This window comes from Camellia sinensis, chromosome 13 (assembly GCF_055761805.1).
Source record: "Camellia sinensis isolate YWXY chromosome 13, ASM5576180v1, whole genome shotgun sequence".
NCBI lineage: Eukaryota > Viridiplantae > Streptophyta > Magnoliopsida > Ericales > Theaceae > Camellia > Camellia sinensis.
In genome coordinates, this window is record NC_138973.1 from 53718514 (window position 1) to 53735750 (window position 17237).

General features: G+C 42.8%; 1 protein-coding gene across 1 annotated transcript; it reads right to left on the reverse strand.

Moving 5' to 3' along the window:
- Positions 1-5130: 5130 nt before the first annotated feature.
- Positions 5131-6069, reverse strand: LOC145805392 (uncharacterized). The gene is made up of 2 exons (XM_082900515.1): positions 5689-6069; positions 5131-5601 (listed from the first exon to the last, which is right to left on the reverse strand). Exons 1-2 carry the CDS (start codon positions 6067-6069, stop codon positions 5131-5133), a joined length of 852 nt encoding a protein of 283 aa, XP_082756641.1.
- Between the last annotated feature and the right edge of the window lie 11168 nt (positions 6070-17237).

Sequence of the window (17237 nt, forward strand, 5' to 3'; positions counted from 1 at the left end):
CATGAACTCTCCTACTTTCCTATCCCGAACACATTGTGGGAAGTACTTGAAGAAAATCTCCATAAATTTCACCTAGTCAACATCTTTATAATTTTCTCGCATTAACATCCACCATCTTCTTGCCTCGTCTTCTAGCATAAAGTGGCTAGAAGTACTTTATGTGTCTCTGAACACGAGAACACTTCAAACAGTTTCTCAATGCCGAGGACCCATGCTTCGGCTTTCAACGGATCTAGTCCCCCGTGGAACTGTGGTGGTCTCATTTTCTTGAATTCTTTGGTGAGTGCTATTATCCGATCGTCATTCAAATTATTTGGCACAGGAGGTGCCAGAAGTGGAGGTGGAGGTGGAGGATGTGGTTGTTGCCACTGTTGTTGCCACTCTTGTTGTTGACTCAATGTTTCTACCATTTCTTGAATCGACCTTTCCATTCTATCTATTCTGACAGTAGAGGACTCTTCTATCTCATCACCTCTTGTTCTCACCATCTGATTAGACTTGCAGTATACACAAGTATGCACATACTAAGGAGCATACATATTCAAACAATTTGTAATGCAAGCAAATCACAAACTTATGGCACATAACTATTCTTATCAAAACATTTAAGCATATTCTTGATGCTTTCAATTTCACACTTATCATATGAATGCATCCTAGATCTTTTCTAGACGTTTATTGCTCTTTTGGATAAGTGTGTGAGTTATTAACTCGTGCTCTGATACCACTCTGTCATGACCCGAACCTGCCCCCGTGGGTTGAGGACATAACCGGCCAGTAATCATGAGATTGCCTACAGCCTCAAACCAAACCAAACGTATTTTAACAGAGTTAATAGGGGCCAAACGGAAGCAGTTTAAAACTTTGTCCAAAGAACTGTGCTTACATGGCACATCATGACAAACCATACAGATACATGTTAATAACTCACTACAAAATATGTACTACAAAAGGTTCTGTACATACAGGATCATGTAAGTCTAAGTCAACCCAAGAAAACTATATACAACAGATGCAAAGTCTTCACCAACATGACAAAACATAAATACATAACAAAAGGGCAAAGGCGGGTCTCGTGCGTGAGACACAAGGGCTGACTCTCCCAAAACCTTTGTTGTTCCTCACAGACTACACTGGGGCTGGGTTTGGACTTCTCTTGGCTCACCTACAACCACATGAATGAGTGTGAGCGAAAGCCCAGTGAATAATATCAAATAAAGGAGTTATACAAACGGTATATAGAACAACATATTTCAAATGGCCTTAGGCCCAATTCATATTTAGTTTTACGTCAAACTAGCCTTTGGCCCATTCATTTATTCGTATCAAACTGGCCTCTGGCCCATTCATTCATTCGTGTCAAAACAGCCTCTGGCCCATTCATTCATTCGTGTCAAAACGGCCTCTGGCCCATTCATTCATGTCAAAACGGCCTCTGGCCCATTCGTTCACGTCAAAATGGCCTCTGGCCCATTCGTTCACGTCAAAACGGCCTCTAGCCCATTCGTTCATGTCAAAACGGCCTCTGGCCCATTCGTTCTCATCAAAACGGCCTCTGGCCTATTCGTTCATGTCAAAACAGCCTCTGGCCCATTCATTCATTTGGCATAGCAACATTATCCACCAATCGAATCAACGAACTTATAGAACTTACCTAGAAGTAAGTAATTTGGACAACAACGTATTACAGATATCTTTGTTTAGATATTACTCACAGTGATCGGTTGGTTGGTTTGCCCTGGAGCGCGACTCTACACATTCCATGAACACAAAAGGGTCACAAACAATTCAATCCGTTCTAAATTCACATTTTCCTCTTTAGGCTTCATTCTTATCCCTTTAACTCAATTACAATGCTCAATGCATGCCTAAGAGTACTTAGAAGTGAAAGAGGACGGAAAACGAAACTCAAAATGCCTTTTCAAAATTTCAGAAAACAGGGTCCCCGCTCGAGCGTGAACTTCCCCGCTCGAGCGGACCCAATAGGTCTGCAAAAAGTACTGGATATGTCAAATTTACGCTCAAGCGCGAACTCGGACGCTCGAGCGGAAGGCCATCCTACATAGTTCCCCGCTCAAGTGTGGACTTCCCCCGCTCAAGCGGATGCCATGCCTGCAAAAATGCTGGGAGCACGTATTTCACGCTCGAGCGGCGGTTTCCCCGCTCGAGCGGACATCAAAATTCTGGAAAATCTAGAACACATTCTTGAACTTCAACTTGGTATTCAAAGGTTCTAAATGCATGATTTTGGCTCAATCTTTACATAAACATGTACTAACATCAAATTCAACACATTGTGAAGCTCAATTTCATAACCCATTTACATGCATGTTCCAATTTACACCAAACTTGCTATCATGACCACAATTCTATGTATTTCAAACTCATTCCTCATAAATTGTACATGCATGTGGGATATTACTCCCATTTCAACTTACATGGTGCAATTGGTGATTACAAACATGAGCTTCAATCAAAATTCTACATGGATCATGTATTTTAAACTCAAACATGCAAATTTAAACAATTACACACATGCATGCACATATTGGCTTCCAACACAACAAAATCAACTCAATTTCCTCATGATCAATTTAACCCAGGTTCTTGACCATTATTCAAACTTGAATTCACAAGATGATAACTTAAAATTCATGAATTCACTTACCTACGAGCTTCAAATTCCCAAACTTTAGCCAATTCTTGAGTTTAATCTTCAAATTCCCAAACCTTGAGCCAAGATTACACAATTCTCTCCCTTTCTCTCTCTATAGCCAGCCCTCTCTCTCTCTCTTAAGGCACAAAATATGATTTTTGAGCTCAAGTGTATCAATTAAGTGTATAGTGCCCACTAGCACCAATTTAATAATAATAAATAATTTGGCGCTAATTCATCAATTTAATCAACTAATTCTGATCTGAATCAATTTCCAATTAAATTTCACCGTAGGCTCTAAAAATTATGCCACTTACAATGGCATAATCAATTTCGGGTTCTGTGGCCGATAAGGCCTTCAATTTAAATTCCAAAGCAGATAATCAAACAGATATTCCTACGGTGAACAGATAGAAATTCAAAACCACATATATTCACATAAATAGCACACAGAATCATACCAAATAAATAATCACATTCATGTTAAGACCAATTAGCATATTAAAGAACAGGGATATCACACCTTTACTTGCTGATATTGCAAACATTTAGAGACAAACTCCGCGATCTCTTTTTTCATACTTGGCCAACAAATTTTTTTTTTTTAAATCTCGGTACATTTTAGTACTTCCCGGATGCATTGAAAATCTTGAGGCATGTGCTTCTTCCATCAATTTTCGTTTAAGTTTCGACACATTGGGAACACATTCGGTTTTGAAATTTGAGTACCGAATCCATAAAACTGAATCCGGGTTTCGGTTTTGTTCCTAACTCATCACATATCTTCTTTAAAGTTTTATCTTCCATTTGACGTAGTTTAATCTCTTCAAGTAATGTCGGTTGGGTCACCACCGCTGCTATTATTGCTTCCTGTCCATGCATCACCAAGTCTATCTCCATCTTCTCCAAGTCAACCACTAATTCCTTTTGTACCATAAGCAAAGTTGCCAAATTTCCCATATTCTTCCGGCTAAGTGCATCTGCAACTGTGTTGGCTTTACCAAGATGGTAATGGATCTGTAGATCATAATCTTTAATAAGCTCTAACTACCACTGTTGTCGCATATTCAACTCTTTCTGGGTGAAAAGGTACTTGAGGCTCTTATGGTCAGTGTAGACTTCACAAGTAGTGCCATACACATAGTGTCGCCATATCTTCAAAGCAAAAACTACTGCTGCTAGCTCGAGATCATGTGTGGGATAATTCTTTTCATGGGGCTTGAGCAGACGTGAAGCATAAGCAATAACCTTTCCATTCTACTTAAGTACACAACCTAGCCCTTTGTGAGAAGCATTGCTGTAGATTACAAATCCTTCAGTACGAGATGGTAAAGCAAGGACTGGAGCTGTAGTTAACTTCGTTTTCAATTCCTAAAAGGCAGATTCCCACTGTTCTGACCATTCAAACGGTACCCCCTTTTGAGCCAGTTGTGTAAGCGGTACAGCGATTTTGGAGAAATCTTGAACAAATCTCCTGTAATATCTAGCTAATCCCATAAAACTACGCACCTCAGTCACATTGGTAGGAGTTGGCCAACTCACGATCGCCTCAATTTTGTGTGGATCTACAGAGACTCCGTCCTTTGTTATTACATGGCCCGGAAATGCCACCTCTTGTAGCCAGAACTCACATTTCTTTAGCTTTCCATACAATTTCTTCTCTCGAAGTGTTTGAAGGATTGTACGAAGATGATTCTCATGAGCTTCTGCGTTCTTCAAGTAAATGAGGATGTCATCAATAAATACCACTACAAACTCATCTAGATAAGGCTTGAAGACACGATTCATTAAATCCATAAATGCTACTGGTGCGTTAGTAACGCCAAAAGGCATAACCAAAAATTCGTAATGGCCATATCGGGCTCAAAAAGTTGTCTTCTCAACATCATCAGCTTTGACCTTCAATTGGTGGTATCTGGATCGTAAATCAATCTTCGAAAAGACTTGTGCCCCTTGTAGCTGGTCAAATAAATCATCGATCCGCGGCAGTGGGTACTTATTCTTGGTCGTTACCTTATTGAGTTCCCTGTAATTGATACAAAGTCGGAGTGTTCCATCCTTCTTTTTCACAAAGAGAACTGGTGCACCCCAAGGATACACACTCGGGCGGATGAACCCCTTATAAAGTAAATCTTGCAACTGAACCTTTAATTCCTTCATTTCGGCTGGTGACATTTTATACGAAGTCTTAGAAATGGGTTGAGTTCCCGGCGCTACTTCAATTGTAAACTCAATTTCACAGTCTATTAACTGCCCTGGTAATTCTTCCGGAAAGACATCCGGAAATTCACGGACAATTGGAATCATGTCAGTATCCCCATTCATCACTTGCCCCTCCAAAACACTACATAAATACCCCTGACATCCTTTCTGAATTAATTTATAAGCCTTTGCTACTGAAATCAAAAAAGTGGAGAAGTCACTCTCTGTCCCTGAAAAGTATACTCTGATTGTCCCGGAGGGTAGAAACTAATTTACTTAGTCAGACAGTCTATAGTTGAACCATATTCGCTCAACCAGTCCATACCCAGAATAATATCAAAATAGGTCATGTCAAGAGGAAACAGATTCGCATATACCCGGATATCCCCAAGTTGGAGTTCACAAGCAAAATATACAGAAGCACAGATCATAGAGTCTCCCAAATGTGAAGACACACATAACATATAAGACAATTTTTCCTCAGACTTATCTAAATTTTGCACAAATAATTTTGACACAAAGGAATGGGTAGAGCCAGAATCAAACAATACATGAGCAGAGTGACCGTGAACAATAAATGTACCTAACACCACTGTTGTCGCATTCTGCACATCTCCCGGAACCAATGCAAATGCTTTGCCTTGTCTCGCAGTGTCTTTATTGTTAGAAGTTGGTGTAGACCCCGCTGAACTGGTAGCAGCCCTACTGCCATTTTGTTGGTTGCTCTTAGGGCAATCCCTAATCTAATGACCCGTTTTGCCACACCTAAAACATGCTCCAGACTTCCGATAGCACGTTCCACGATGCTTCTTTCCACATTCTGAACAAACAGAAATTGAATCCTGACTAGGGGTAGAAGTATTTGAAGTCCATGAATTTTGTTTCTTGTTTGGTGGAGTAGTTGACCCCTTTGACCATTGAATATTCTGCCTCTTTCCTTTCCACTCAGAAATCCGATTCTGAGCAGCAAGGTTTCCCTCAGCTATAACAACCCTCTCCAACACATCAACATAAGTGGGTAACTTCAACATGTTAACCCGGTCCAGGATGGCACCCCGTAATGCCCCTTCAAATTTTTGTGCTTTCTTATAATCTGTGTCCACCATATGAGGTGTAAACCGAGCTAATTCTGCAAATTGAGCTTCATACTCTGCAACGGTTTTATTTCCTTGTCTAAGAGTTTCAAATTCAGTCACCTTCTGATCTCGCATACTTTGAGGAAAATACTTATCATAAAACAATTCCAAGAACCTGTCCCATGTCAATCTTTGGTGTATAGTTCTCGTAAGCATCCACCATCTCTGTGCCTCGTCCTCAAGAGTGAAGGCAGCCAGTTGCACTTTTTGGGCTTCGGTACAAGGAAAAACTTCGAACAACTTCTCTATTCCCTATATCCATGCTTCAGCTTTCATTGGTTCTATTCCTCCCTTGAATGATAGTGGTTTCATCCTTTTAAACTCCTTGGTAAAGGTGATGGTCCGGTCTTCAGCATGGAAATCTTGTACTACAGGTGGAGGTACCGATGGCGGTGGCAGTTGCTGTTGTGGCTGTTGTTGTTGTTGCCGTAAAGTCTCCGCCATTTCGATGATCATTCTCTCCATCCTGTCCAACTGTGCAGAAGTAGCATCTTTCGGGTCTTCTATCCTTGTTCTTACCATAATCTACATAACAATCGATTATATATAATAGACATAGTTCAAAATTGTTAGCATTAGCAAAGTACATTTAACGTTGCCATAGATCTTTTCATATGCTTTCAGAATGTAATGCATGATACCTAAGTCTTTTCTAGACATCCTAAGGCTCAATGGATCCGTGTGTGAGATAGTAACTCGTGCTCTGATACCACTTGTCACCCCCCAAACTCGCCCCTGAAAGTTTGGGCATGACCTATTCAGAAACGGACACTTAACTCGATATACACAACATATGTGGCCTGAACGAAAGCATTAAATATCATAAAACAATATCCATTGAGCTACCACTAACATGCCAGGATCACAAACATCGCAACAGGTGAATAATATACAGTAAGCATACACCTGAGCATTGGTTATATACATACAAATATACAGACCCAGCCCCACGACTGGGCGTATAGCAAAAACATTGGAGGTTAGGGGAGATATGTACATTCAATCTTAGACAGACAATTAGAGCACAAGCCAACAGCTTAACAAAACTCCACAAAAATAAGCGGCTTTGTAGACACCCCATTTTTGACCGCCCTTAAGACTTGGGCACCACTGATGTTTTGCTCGGTGTTGAGAGATGTACAGGGCAAAGAATCAGTTTCTTCGGCTAGAAGAGAAGCAAATCTTTCAAAACACTTTGTTTAGGGTTTTGGAGTTGAAGAAAAGAGGAAAGGAGAGGAGAAAACTAGTTTGGGAGAAGTTCGGCATGAATCCGGGTAGAAGCGAGTCGAGCAGCCCTCGCTGAATCGGGCTTATCTGTCTGCACACTTGGAGTTTAGCTATGAGGCCACCACCGTCGGAAAGCTTACTTCCGGGGCTTCATTTTTCACTCACGAATCTCTTAAAGCCAAGTCCGGGTGGGGGAGGTATGATTGGTTGAAGTTGGGTATCATCCCGGTTGGATCGAATCTGCGCGGCTTCACCAAAATGGGCATAACTTTTTCCACAGGAGGAATTTTGATGCAAGGTTTGAGCCATTGGAAAGCTAACTTCCGGGGCTTCAATTTGGACACCAATCGGCCGTTTTTTGACCTTACCGGCCATCCACCGGCACTATATTTATCCGGCCGGCAATTTATTGTGCCGACTGGCACTTTATTTTGCTGACCAGCAATTTTTGCTAGCCGACGACCTTCCGGAGCATTCTGCAGATTGAGTGGATTCCAGCTGTGCCAGCTGGAATGCACAGAATCGATCCCCCACGCACATGTGTGTTGTTTTGCACCTTGTGAGTCTTTGAACCCCTTAACCTTCTAGAAGCTTGAACACTTTGGCCAAGCTTCTCCAAGAAGCTTGGCCAGCTATTTTAGCTTCCTCTAGAAGCCTTGCACCCCCCTTGAACCCCTTTGACCCTTTCCCTTGACTTAGCTTGTAAGTTAAGTGCTTCCCTTGCTTACATAAGCACCATTCCTCTCCCTTTGTCTAGGTTGGATGGTTTTAAAGCAAAAAAACCAGAGATATACCATGTATATCTGATATACATACATACAACCCTCAATCTCTCTCCATATCTCTCTCATTCAACCATCAAATACCATTGTTCTTGGGCCATTTCTTCACCAATCCATAGCACCACACCCCTACACTTCATTCCAGCACATTGGAGGTCATTTGCAGAGGCTAGGAGCATCCAAACTTCAACCAAGAGGTGCTGGCTCATTGGTCTACAAAGGTAAGTCCTTTTCTTCCCTTTTCTAGCCTATTCTTGCATCATACCTAAGCCATAGTTGCTTGCATATTTGAGCTCCGGCCAAAACTGAAAGTAGCCTTTTTTTGAGCTGTATTTCATCTTTCATTAAGGGTCCTACCCTGTTTGAGACCTCCATTTGGCACTTGCCTCTTTACACCTTTGTATGCCATCATTTTTGCATAGTATTTTTGGCCCATGTGTAATCTGTTTTGGAGCATGTTATAAACTGTGAATAGGCTTATTTTGAGCCCTTCTTCAATATTGAAGAAGGGCTCATCCTTTTTTGGGACCTCCATGTACCACTTGCCATTGTAGCCCTCATTGGCCCCCTTTTTTGCATAATTTATTAGCCTGTTTTTCTTCTGTTTTTGTGGCTTGGTCCGAACTTAAAGTGGCCATATTTTGACCCCCTTGTCATGTTTCATTAAGGGTCTTTGGCTGTTTGATGAATATTTTGTGTACTTCATGTTATAGCCCTCTTGTGGCCTTAATCTTGCATAAATTGTTTGCCATGCTTGTATCTGTTTTCGAGCCTTGTCATCTACTGAAAAACATCATATGTTTTGTCCCTCTTCAGTGTTGTAGAAGGGTATTTTTATGTTTGGGTTTTGCATCTACCACTTGCTTCATTACCTCCCTTGCGGAGCCGTTTTTGTATGCCATTTTATCCCTATCTTTGCTTGCTGTTTGGCCATGTCATAAACTGTAAAAATTCTTGTCTCAGGGCTACCTTGCTTCTGTCTTCATGCTCCATGTCCATATTGTGCATGCTTTGTATAGCTGTAGGCCACTGCGTATGCCTAATTTTGCATTTTGGGTCGCATGTCATGCATCGGGTGCCATTTTGCCATGATTCGGGGCTGTTTCGGGTCATGTTTAGCTTCTGAAATTTGCATGCTAGCATATCATCTTGCCATGTCTTGTTAGAGTGGCATTCTGTGCCATAGGTTCGGTCCTCGGTTTGCGTGCACGCGTACACGTACTTCGAGAGTCTCATTTCATCTAATGGCCACTGATGTGGGTGCGGCTGAGGTCCACTCACATTGGTGTAAGTCCATCTTGCATCGTGTATGCCATGTTTCAATACGTTGTGCATGTTATGTTGTTAGCATTGTGTGTGTCATGTAGTTATATTGCATGTTTGTATGTTTGCTTGCATGCTTAGGTCGCATGTGCATCGTTGTGCATTGCCTCGCCTCTTGACCAACCATGATTGAGGTTGGGTCCCTTGTAGTTTTGTGTGCATTGCATTTGACATTGAAATGCATACTTGACTCTTTGGCCATCATGCATCGAAATGCGTGATTGGTGACCCGAGGGTCGAGGGCCATGTTCCCTTGAGTCCATTACATGATAGGGAGTGTGTCCATGCATACATGTGCCTGAAATCCTATGCCATATGCTGTCTATTCTCTGTTGCTGTCAAAACTGTCTTCTGCAGGAAGTTTCTACCGGCCGACAGAATTAAGTGCCGGCCGGCAATATTTTAATGGCCGATAAACCCAAACAATGCCGACGGAAATCCTGGACTGCCGGTGGGAATTCTGTCCAGCCGGTGGTGCTCTGCAGCATGCAAGGAACCTGTTCTGGAGTTTTGGCAATTTTCAGAAAGACAGGGCAGTGTAAACAGAGGTGGCAGTGTTATGGCACGGGCTTTTCGGGCGAGATGGGTCAAGCATGCATCATTCACGCATTCCAAGGCGGGCTGTGGCCACTTTCCATTTACATTTAATTTATTGATTAAATAGGAATTCTGTAATAATTAATTAAGTAGTTAGTTATTTATTCGGACTGTAATATTTATTCGGTCCCTCCGAGTGAGGGCGTATTTGTAATAAGTGTGGGTGCGTGTGTGTATGTCTTCCAACCCCCACTTCTTTCTCCTTTTTATTTACCTGCCTATGATGGTAGACTAGGGCACGTTTAATTTAGCATACCTTATGCTATGCATGCGTGCATCCATGCATTTGTATTACATGCATTGAGCTCGGTACATCATGCTAACTGCATATGTATTTCAAATTCCAAACTGAATATGTGATAATTGTGCATTTTCACATGACATGTCTAGGTTAACCGAGCCTATCTTAGCAACATTTTGTATGCGATGCATTAGGCACTTAACATGGACTTGGATCATGCATGTTTACTAACAAGTTCTTTGTTTTGGCATGGAGTACTATGTAAGTATTTTAATGCTTTAGCATGTCGCATGTGTGTGAATGCTACCATGACAGTATGCTTGCCATGAGGCTAGATGCTTATGTGTTAAACTGTTTGAATGCCTGTGGGTGAAGGCTGGATTGTTTGAGTTGGAAAGACTCGTTGAAATCTGCATTTTTAGCCTGCTTGCGAGTAGCAAATTCCAAAGCATTTTCAAACCAAACGGATATGCAATGTTTATTTCCAAATTAGGCAATCTAGTCTATACTTGTTTGCTGTGCGCATAACATAGTAATTCTAGGCTAATAACCGGAATAAGATTACATAACGTTTTCAAAATTGGATATCATGGTTAGTAGAGGCCGGTCTTCGGACCGGGCGAAAGGGGGTGCTCATAGCTGACCTTCCCCGATCGTACCCAAGCTCCCGAGCCGAGACAACTCCGGTGATGACGGACATGTGGCCTTCGGCACCGAGTCAGGGTTTCCTAAATTCTCCCATAAAAAAATATTTAGGTGGCGACTCTGTATCTGGCAAAGCAGTCCATGTTTGGCACTGCTTTTTCAAAAATCTGTTTCTCAAAACGATTTGCCAGATTTGGACTCTTTGGTTCAGATTAAGAACCGTGACACAAATCGAGTCCGAACTGTAGTTGCGAGGTCCCCCTCCGCGGGCGCGTCTACAGTTTCTGGCGACTCTGCTGGGGAAATTTAGAGAGCTTGACTCGAACTCGTGATATCCTGTTTTGATCTCATTTATGTGTCTCTTTGCATTGCATGTGCATTGGTGCGCCTAGGAACACAGTGTTTGCCATCTGCCATTCCTGAACGGTTTGCCGGAGGCTTGTCTTGTCAAGACATGTCCATAAGGCTGACCGGCTATGGGCTCTGACAGCATGGGAACACAAACCCCGGTTTTTACCGGGGCACCCTTTTGACCATTCGACCTAGTGCATATTCGGAATCCATAGTGACCATTCCAAACTAGGACAGGTTGCTTACCCGATAGGTTGTTTGAAACTGTTGTGTGCATAGTGAAACCCTAGTTCCTGACAAAATAGGACAGGGAAACCCTACCCCAACATAGGGGTGTTTTGTCTCTCTCTTACTTGCTATGTGCTTTTAGAGTGTATCTCTACAGGGACGCATATACCAGTTTGCAAGTCTGGGCATCAGGCCTGTGGGCATCAGCATCAGTATTTGGGGAATCAGTTTTACCTGAGGGTATCAGTTTACAGGCAGATATTTGGGAAACAGTGATCAGTATTGAGTACTTTCATCCTAGTATGCTCGTATCTGTTTAGGTGAAATCAGGCTGAGATGCTGTCTGTTTCCTCTTTTGCAAGGTAGTCCCGGAACCATAGCTACAGAAGGCTCCGATATCCCCCGAGGTTCATCGGACTTGTGCTGATAGACTTTGTCAGGTCAGAGATTTAGTTCAAGGGTAATCAGAGCCAGAGAAGGCTAGCCAGGCACAGGCCACCAGTACAACAGCTACCAGATCAGTGATCTTTGAGCAGTCGGGCTGAGATTCCCGAGCCTATTGCCGACAAAGATATACCGGTCGCTCAGTTAGATTAGAACAGTATGTCGAGTCTGGAAGAGATGGTGCGCCAACTCCAGGATAGTATGAAAGCCATGCAGCAAGACGCTGTCCGTCAAGCGGAATTCGCCAAACAACAGGCTGTGGCCATAACCCAACAGGCAGAGACAATTGCCAGATTGGAGCAGCAAACTGGACTATCTACTTCGCACCAGACTCCTCCCCCACCAAGAGTTCCCATACTCGGGGAGGCAACCCACGTCCAGGAGGATACCGACCTTCCAACGGGGCCAGCTCCGCCCCCGATCCCGCCTCAACTATCCAAAGCACCCACTCCTATCAATCAATCGGATTCTCCCTTCGAGTCCGAGGTGGACCCCATGACATTAAAAATAAGCAAGCTTGAAAAGCTGTTTAAGAAATCTCAAGGCGTGAAGTCCATCCCGGACATTGGGGACGGATACACTGACGCAGCCGTGACGCTGCCAGACCGGTTTAAGATGCCACAAGTTGATCGTTTTGACGGATCTGAGGATCCCATGGTACACCTGCGACTATTTTCAGACGTCCTAAGACCAATGGGCCTCACTAGATTGCAGAAGCTGTCTTTGTTTGGCCGGACCCTGTCGGGTGTAGCGGCCGCATGGTATGCAAAATTGGAGGATAACGTCAAGAGAAGTTGGGATGAGATGACTGAGGCCTTCGTCGCACAATATTCATACAATACACAAATCGAGATTACGACCCGTGATCTTGAGACGACGAGGCAGGAGCCTAAGGAGAGCTTCTCAGAATTCGTGGCCCGCTGGAGGGCCAAGGCCTCAATGATGACCATTAGGCCAACAGATAAGGATCAAATACGGATGATTGTGCGCAATCTCCAGCCTAAGCTAATGCAGAGAATGATTGTAATCCCCTTTCCCACTTTCTCAGATTTACACGATATGGTGGTACAAATCGAAGATGCAATGAGGCAAGGTCTGTTTGACCAGGATAAGGAGCAGCCCAGGAGGGCATTTTCCCGCAGTTCGAATGCGACCACCAGTGGTGATGCAGGTTCAAGATCTTCTGAAGTAGACATGGTTACCACCACTGCATCAAAAATAGCTACCCCATTCACCGGTGTGTCCGGAAGTAGCTCACAAAAAACCAAATATCCACCTCGAGTCAAGAGGGTCTTCACTCCACTTCATATGCCTTTGTCAAAGGCTCTAGAGGTCTTACTCCGGAAAGGACATCTGAAACCGTTGGAACAACGGCCCCTACCCGATCCTATCCCTGCAAAGCATGACCAGACTAAGTACTGTGCGTACCACCAACAAACCGGTCATGAGACCGATAGCTGCTTTCGTCTGCGCCATGATGTACAGGATTTGTTTGACAACAAGGTCATTGTTGCACCAGCTCAGTAAAGTCTATCACCACTGGATCAGTGAACTCGGGGGATAGTACGAGTATGTGATCAGGGGATGAACCACCAGTGGGCGGCACTCAGTTTACTCCAGATGTGGCGTTTGGCACGCACTGTTTCGAGCATTTTACGAATGCTAGTTTTTTGTGTTTTCTGACTTGGGTATTGGGTCAGTCTTCTCAATTTGTATTGAGTCAGTCTTTTCATACTGAGTCAGTCGGGTCTGTCTTGTTGTATCGAGTCAGTCCTGTTTTGTTAAAGTCGGGTGATTCCGGGGGTGTTACTTCGGATATCACTATTTTACTTTGTGTTTGTCCTTTTGAGTCTGCTTCTGCCAGGGAGCCAGTTGTGCCAACAGATTTGAATGAACGGCAGTGATTTTCACACTCTTGTGTTTGCTTCTGTCGTGTGCCAGTTGTGCCAGAAGTATTGAATGGAATGACAGTGCTTCTCGCCTGCCTTTTCTGTGCCTTGAAATCATTGTATCGACCTAAGTTTTTTTCAAAACTTTTTTTGAACACTGCGGTGAAAATGAAGAGGAAGGAATTCCTCGGGATTTGCAAAATTTTGATCATTTGAGAGAAAGAGAGGCATGTTAAGCCCTTAATGATTGAGATCATGCTTGTTAATGTGAGTACTGAGAAGGACCCTGGCTTGATCCAGATTGGTTCTACACTGTCTACAGCGCGAGCGACTAGTCGCTTTCTTAAAAGATTTCAAAAAAATGTTTTACGAGATCCTGCGAAGACCTATGTGGAATCGCTCTTGAGACTGTGCAGCTTAGGATCGCTCTCAGCCTTGAGATTCGACCCCTCACTTTCAAACCTTGAACTTGAGTTCAGAATGTTCAATGGTCAACTACAATGTGAGGCCTGTATGGCCATTTTGAAGCAGCCCTCGAACAAGAGGCACCAAAGTCAGATCAAGAAGATCAGATCAAAGGAAGCTTGTAAAGCTAGATCAGAAGCCCCCCCTCAAACTAGGGGCAAAAATGTCAGATATGCTCGAAGAGCCGAAGATGGATCCTTCAGTAAATCAATACAACAGCCACTCTCCTGGATACGGATGGCTTCAAAACCCTAAAACCATTTGGCATGGATTTGTTACACTTTTACCCTTTGAGAGGCTTGCTGGGCCGAAAACCCGGAAGGGCGACCCAGGCAAAAGTTAGAGCAAGAGAAAAATACAAAAAGAAAAAAAAATGCAAAGAAAAGAACAAAAAAGAAAATCAAAAAAAAAAAGGGAAATGAAATGAAAAGAATTGAAAAGAAAAGAAAAACAAAGCTCGCAAGGTCGAAAACCCGCATCGGGCGCCTTGGCAAAAGTTAGAGCCTAAAAAGGAGAGGTTAAATACCCGAGTGTACCTTAACCCCGAACTACATAAGGCTTGATTCCCATGTTTGGGATACGTAGGCAACTTCATTCTGAAGTCCAGCCGTAAAACACTTTAAATTCAACTGTGTCCATGTGATGGTTCTAGTCATCTTTGTCTTTTCTATATCCGGGAGTTCGGTTGCAATCATCGCTCTGAGGACTGATTACAATGCGCTACGGTGCCATTCAGACAAGGGGCAACTTTTCGTTGCCATTCAATGCGCTGCGGTGCCGTGCAAACAAGGGGCAACTTTCCGTTGCCATGTAGCTCTCTTCGAGCAAGGGGGCAATTTTCCTCCAAATCTGAGGTTGTGCGTCTCAAGAGTGGATTCCGTGCTTGTTAAGCATTGGCCGTTTGCAAAAATAGTTTTTGAGAATTTTTACTAAGGTTGACTATTCTCTCGAAAATTATTCCATTTTTCCAAAAAACTGGACCATTTCTTGGACCCAAAAAAGGAAAATTTTCAGTGCTCATAGCCTGACTTGCATGATTTCAAATCAAAATCGAACAAGTATGTTAATCTAACTCTCATATTGGTCAAAATTGTTTTAGTAGAAAACCAAAACAAAAAATGGTCAAAATGATGAACTAGGGGCACAGTTGAGTCAGGCTTCCTGTCTTTTCCCCATTTTCAACATACTTGCCAAGAAGGGCACTCTACCTGCCAGAAAAGGGCACAACTGAAGTCAACAACAAAGGGCTAAAAGCTCTCTCATCCTCCAAGCAACGAGGAATCAAGCCAAGTACGAAGCACGAACTGGAATGGGGCGAGATGTTCCACTCCCTTATCTGGACAGATCTAACCACGTCCAAACTCCCCAGCAGGGCATCATCAACCGATGTTAGCTGCAGATTTGCTACACACCCAGTTATAGCACAACCCCTCTATGGGAGAAACTTACTGTTGTGAACAAGAGTCTGGTAAAATACCAGGGGCAAGAGCCCACAATTTCCAGCTTATCCATCAACCACCCAGGGGAGGGATGAAAAACGAGAGATTAAAGAATAGAGAGATGTGCGCTGAGAGGAAAAGCGAGAAAAGGGTTTTGAGAGAAAAACCGAGCTTGAGAGCCGAGTGATGTGAGAATCACAAATAAGAAAGGGTGGGAACAATACCTGGTGAAACAGGCTCCCTGTGCACGTCTGTGTGTCGTGTCTTTGTTTTGTTTGTCTCGATTCTTGCTTTGAGTCGTTCCGAGCGTGTCTCGACGTGTTTAGGTTGTTTACCTTTTGTTTTCCGTTGTTGAGTCTTTCTCGCTGTGTTCAGTCGTAGGCTCAATACCTGGTCGAAAACTCATCTCTCAATTTCAAAAATAAATCGTTTTGTGCTCAGAGTGTTGTGACATCCTTCACGTTTGTGCAAAACAAGATTCTTTTTTCCATAAACCTGCAGGGTCCACCCCCCGATAAGTGTGAACGGTGAAACCAGGACCTATCTGAAGCTATGATGGTTCCAGACTGCAAAGTAAAGACAAAAGAGCGAAAATCGAAGTATCTGAGTTTGTGTCAACTTCAGAAAATTCTGTGATTGTACTCTGGACGTACCTCTTCAGGGCCTTGTCAATGCTCCGAAATATGAGTGTACCTCTACCTCAGGGGCAAGATCAATCCTGCTTCAAGGTTATACACTCTTCCACTTACATTGTTATGCACCCACTTCACTTGCATTGTAATGCATTATACCTATCAAGTTTCTTCCTCAGTCATGCACGATATTGTATGCACGGTTCATTCAAAGAAGTTCCGTTTTAAGGTCATTCACTTTTGTGTATCAATCACACACACTCACTTTAGTGTATCAATCACACTTCATTCTCATTTAGTGTATCAATCACACTCTCTTCACTAAGTGTATCAATCACATTTCTTTCATTTTGTGTATCTATCACACACATTCTCATTTTGTGTATCTATCACGCACATATTCGCTTTTGTGTCTATTGCACTCTCACTTAGTGTATCAATCACATTTCTTTCATTTTGTGTATCTATCACACACATTCTCATTTTCTGTATCACACTTTCAGTGTATCAATCACACTTCATTGATTTAGTATATCAATCATACTTTGTTCACACGGTGCATCTATCACACTTTGTGTTCATTTTCAGTATATCAATCATACTTTGTTCACACTGTGCATCTATCACACTTTGTGTTCGCTTTTAGTGTATCAATCACACTCTGTTCACACTGTGCATCTATCACACTTTGTGTTCACTTTTAGTGTATCAATCACACTCTGTTCACATAGTGCATCTATCACACTTTGTGTTCATTTTCAGTATATCAATCATACTTTGTTCACACTGTGCATCTATCACACTTTGTGTTCGCTTTTAGTGTATCAATCACACTCTGTTCACATAGTGCATCTATCACACTTCGTGTTCGCTTTCAGTATATCTATCATACTTGCTCACTTAGTGCATCTATTACACTTTGTGTTCGCTTTCAGTATATCTATCATACTTTGTTCACTTAGTGCATCTATCACACTTTG